The 2183-nt window shown below is 39.4% G+C and overlaps 1 protein-coding gene across 1 annotated transcript; it reads right to left on the minus strand.

The window, feature by feature from the left end:
* Positions 1 to 228: 228 nt before the first annotated feature.
* On the minus strand, positions 229 to 1824 carry LOC118744890 (MOXD1 homolog 1-like; the record flags this gene model as incomplete). Its single annotated transcript, XM_036478305.1, is given in 2 exon segments — positions 229 to 898; positions 1778 to 1824. A coding segment is annotated over 1 exon segment (489 nt), but the record flags the coding sequence as incomplete, so codon positions are not given.
* Between the last annotated feature and the right edge of the window lie 359 nt (positions 1825 to 2183).

Here is a 2183-nt window from a genome sequence, read left to right on the forward strand (position 1 = left end):
TCGTACCCTGCTCCATATACATATCTATTACGAAAAAAACACTGAACAAGTATGGAGTGAAACCGTTGGAAAATCGTTTAAAAATTAAAATTTATTCTGTGGGGAGAGGGAGGCCCACTCACATATTTACCCCCGTGGCCGATTTTCTATCGACGGCTTACAACTGATATAAGATACACAAATATTTATAAATACTCTTGGGAATACGTTAAAGCATAGTTAACTCACCAGCGCATTCGCTTTGCCGGTTCGATCATCGACCCAAAGCAATACCAAATCAGCATTGGCCATGCGGGGACTCTTTCGCGCAAAGCCGAGTCCAATGAAGCCGCGTGTATTGACGGTGACACGGAAGAATATCTCCTGCGATGTATACCCTTTAAGCCACCACTCCAGCCAGTATAGGCCATTGGCATCCATCATTTCTATGCGGCGCCAATTGGTGTGCTGAATACCCGCTGTCGGAACGGTGGTGCTGCTGCTACTGGTGACATGTTTCGCGATGTCTGCGGCTGCGGAAGTCGTTATAAAGCTGGCGTGTTGTTGATGGCGGTGATGGTGCTGGTGCGAATGTGTATACTCCGTCAATGCAGTTGCCACTTGCAGCATTGTCAGACATATTGAAAATTTAATGGTTGTTATTAAAAGGTTGGTTGTTGGGCCCGACAAGAGGGCAGCTGGCGTGCGTAACCGCTGTCGTCCTGAATAGGGGAACATTTTGGACTTTTCACTGCCCAAAATAATGCAAATTGGAAATCTAAATGCTAATATTCGTGTGTGGCTTCCTTGTTTGGATTGCTTTCAAATATATTTTGTATTTGTATGTGGACGATTCAGGTAAATTTTATTAAGTTGCAGAACACTGCATAAGTATATTATGCATTAAAAAACACATCATCTAAACAAAATTACACCAATAAAAGCAAGAGTTATATTATTTAACACTCAAAAGAAATCACACGATTTTTTTTCTCCTTCTTACTGAATTACATATAAAGTATTATTTTTAAACAAGTAATGATTTATATTTAATTTGGCACATTTGGAGTAAATTGTATTATTATATATTCTTATTGTGGTTGTTTAAACTATTTTTAGATCTTAATGCTATTTCCTCGTACACAGCTGCTGTTTCCTTTGATTGGACATACATATGTACATACACAAAACACTGACAAGCAATTTATTTGGAGAAGTAGAAAAAAATAGCAGCTGTCGTTTACGTGCCGTCACCTTTTCCCCCAGCTGCTCCCTTTGATCCGTTATTACAATACCTTGATATACATATGTACATACATGCATATGTACATATATGGATTTTGTTGGTATTTAGTTAGTTTTTGCACTCGCGCATGCGTCACTCATTCAGTCGCGCACTTGAACTCCGGGACCGCTTCGGCGCGTACGGAATAACCTTTAAAGCGGATTACGCAGATGCAACGAATATCTACATAAATGGCTGCACGAGTCGTTCACTGTGGTTGTTGTTGTTTCTTAACTGCTGCAAACTTTGGCGTTTCATTTAAGCAGGCTGCTGCACAACCATATAAATAAACATTATAGATATATCTAGTTATATGCACCTATTTAAGCTTATGCCTACATATGTATGTATGTATGTATTTGCGACGAAAAGGCGTTTTTGGCAGACCGATTCTTGCTTCTGGTATAATTTATTTTAATATTTCTTGAAATTAGATGTTTTATAATGCTATTTATTCCAATAGCCAAGATGGTTGCAACAAATCTCCTAATAGTATATTTACAATGCACCTACACAGCCTATACTTGGTCTCTGGATGTTCTACACGGCGCGCATATCCCTTTACAACTGCGGCTGCGCGCCTTCGCCAGAACATGTTCAACCTGAACGCGCCAGTAGCATAGCAGGCATTTCGGTTTCCTTCGTTCCCTTCTGGCATAAGGCAGCCAGTAAACCAACCACACACATCTTTACATACATATGTACATACAAACTTATGCATATATAAATTTTAGGAGTGTTCGCTATGCAAAAAATTTGTACAAGTTGGTACCTATCAATTGTTACCAAATCGTGTTCGTTTAGCCAAAAACCCAGTAAAACTTGCAAGGAGAGAGCATAATTTTGACATTTCATTTCGAGGGGAAGTTGCAAATTCGTGCTGGAAAAGTTTTTGCCAGTAAGAATTTTCAAGCAGAAT

Source organism: Rhagoletis pomonella, unplaced genomic scaffold, assembly GCF_013731165.1.
Source record: "Rhagoletis pomonella isolate Grant_MI unplaced genomic scaffold, Rhpom_1.0 Rhpom_scaffold_00008, whole genome shotgun sequence".
Classification (NCBI taxonomy): domain Eukaryota; kingdom Metazoa; phylum Arthropoda; class Insecta; order Diptera; family Tephritidae; genus Rhagoletis; species Rhagoletis pomonella.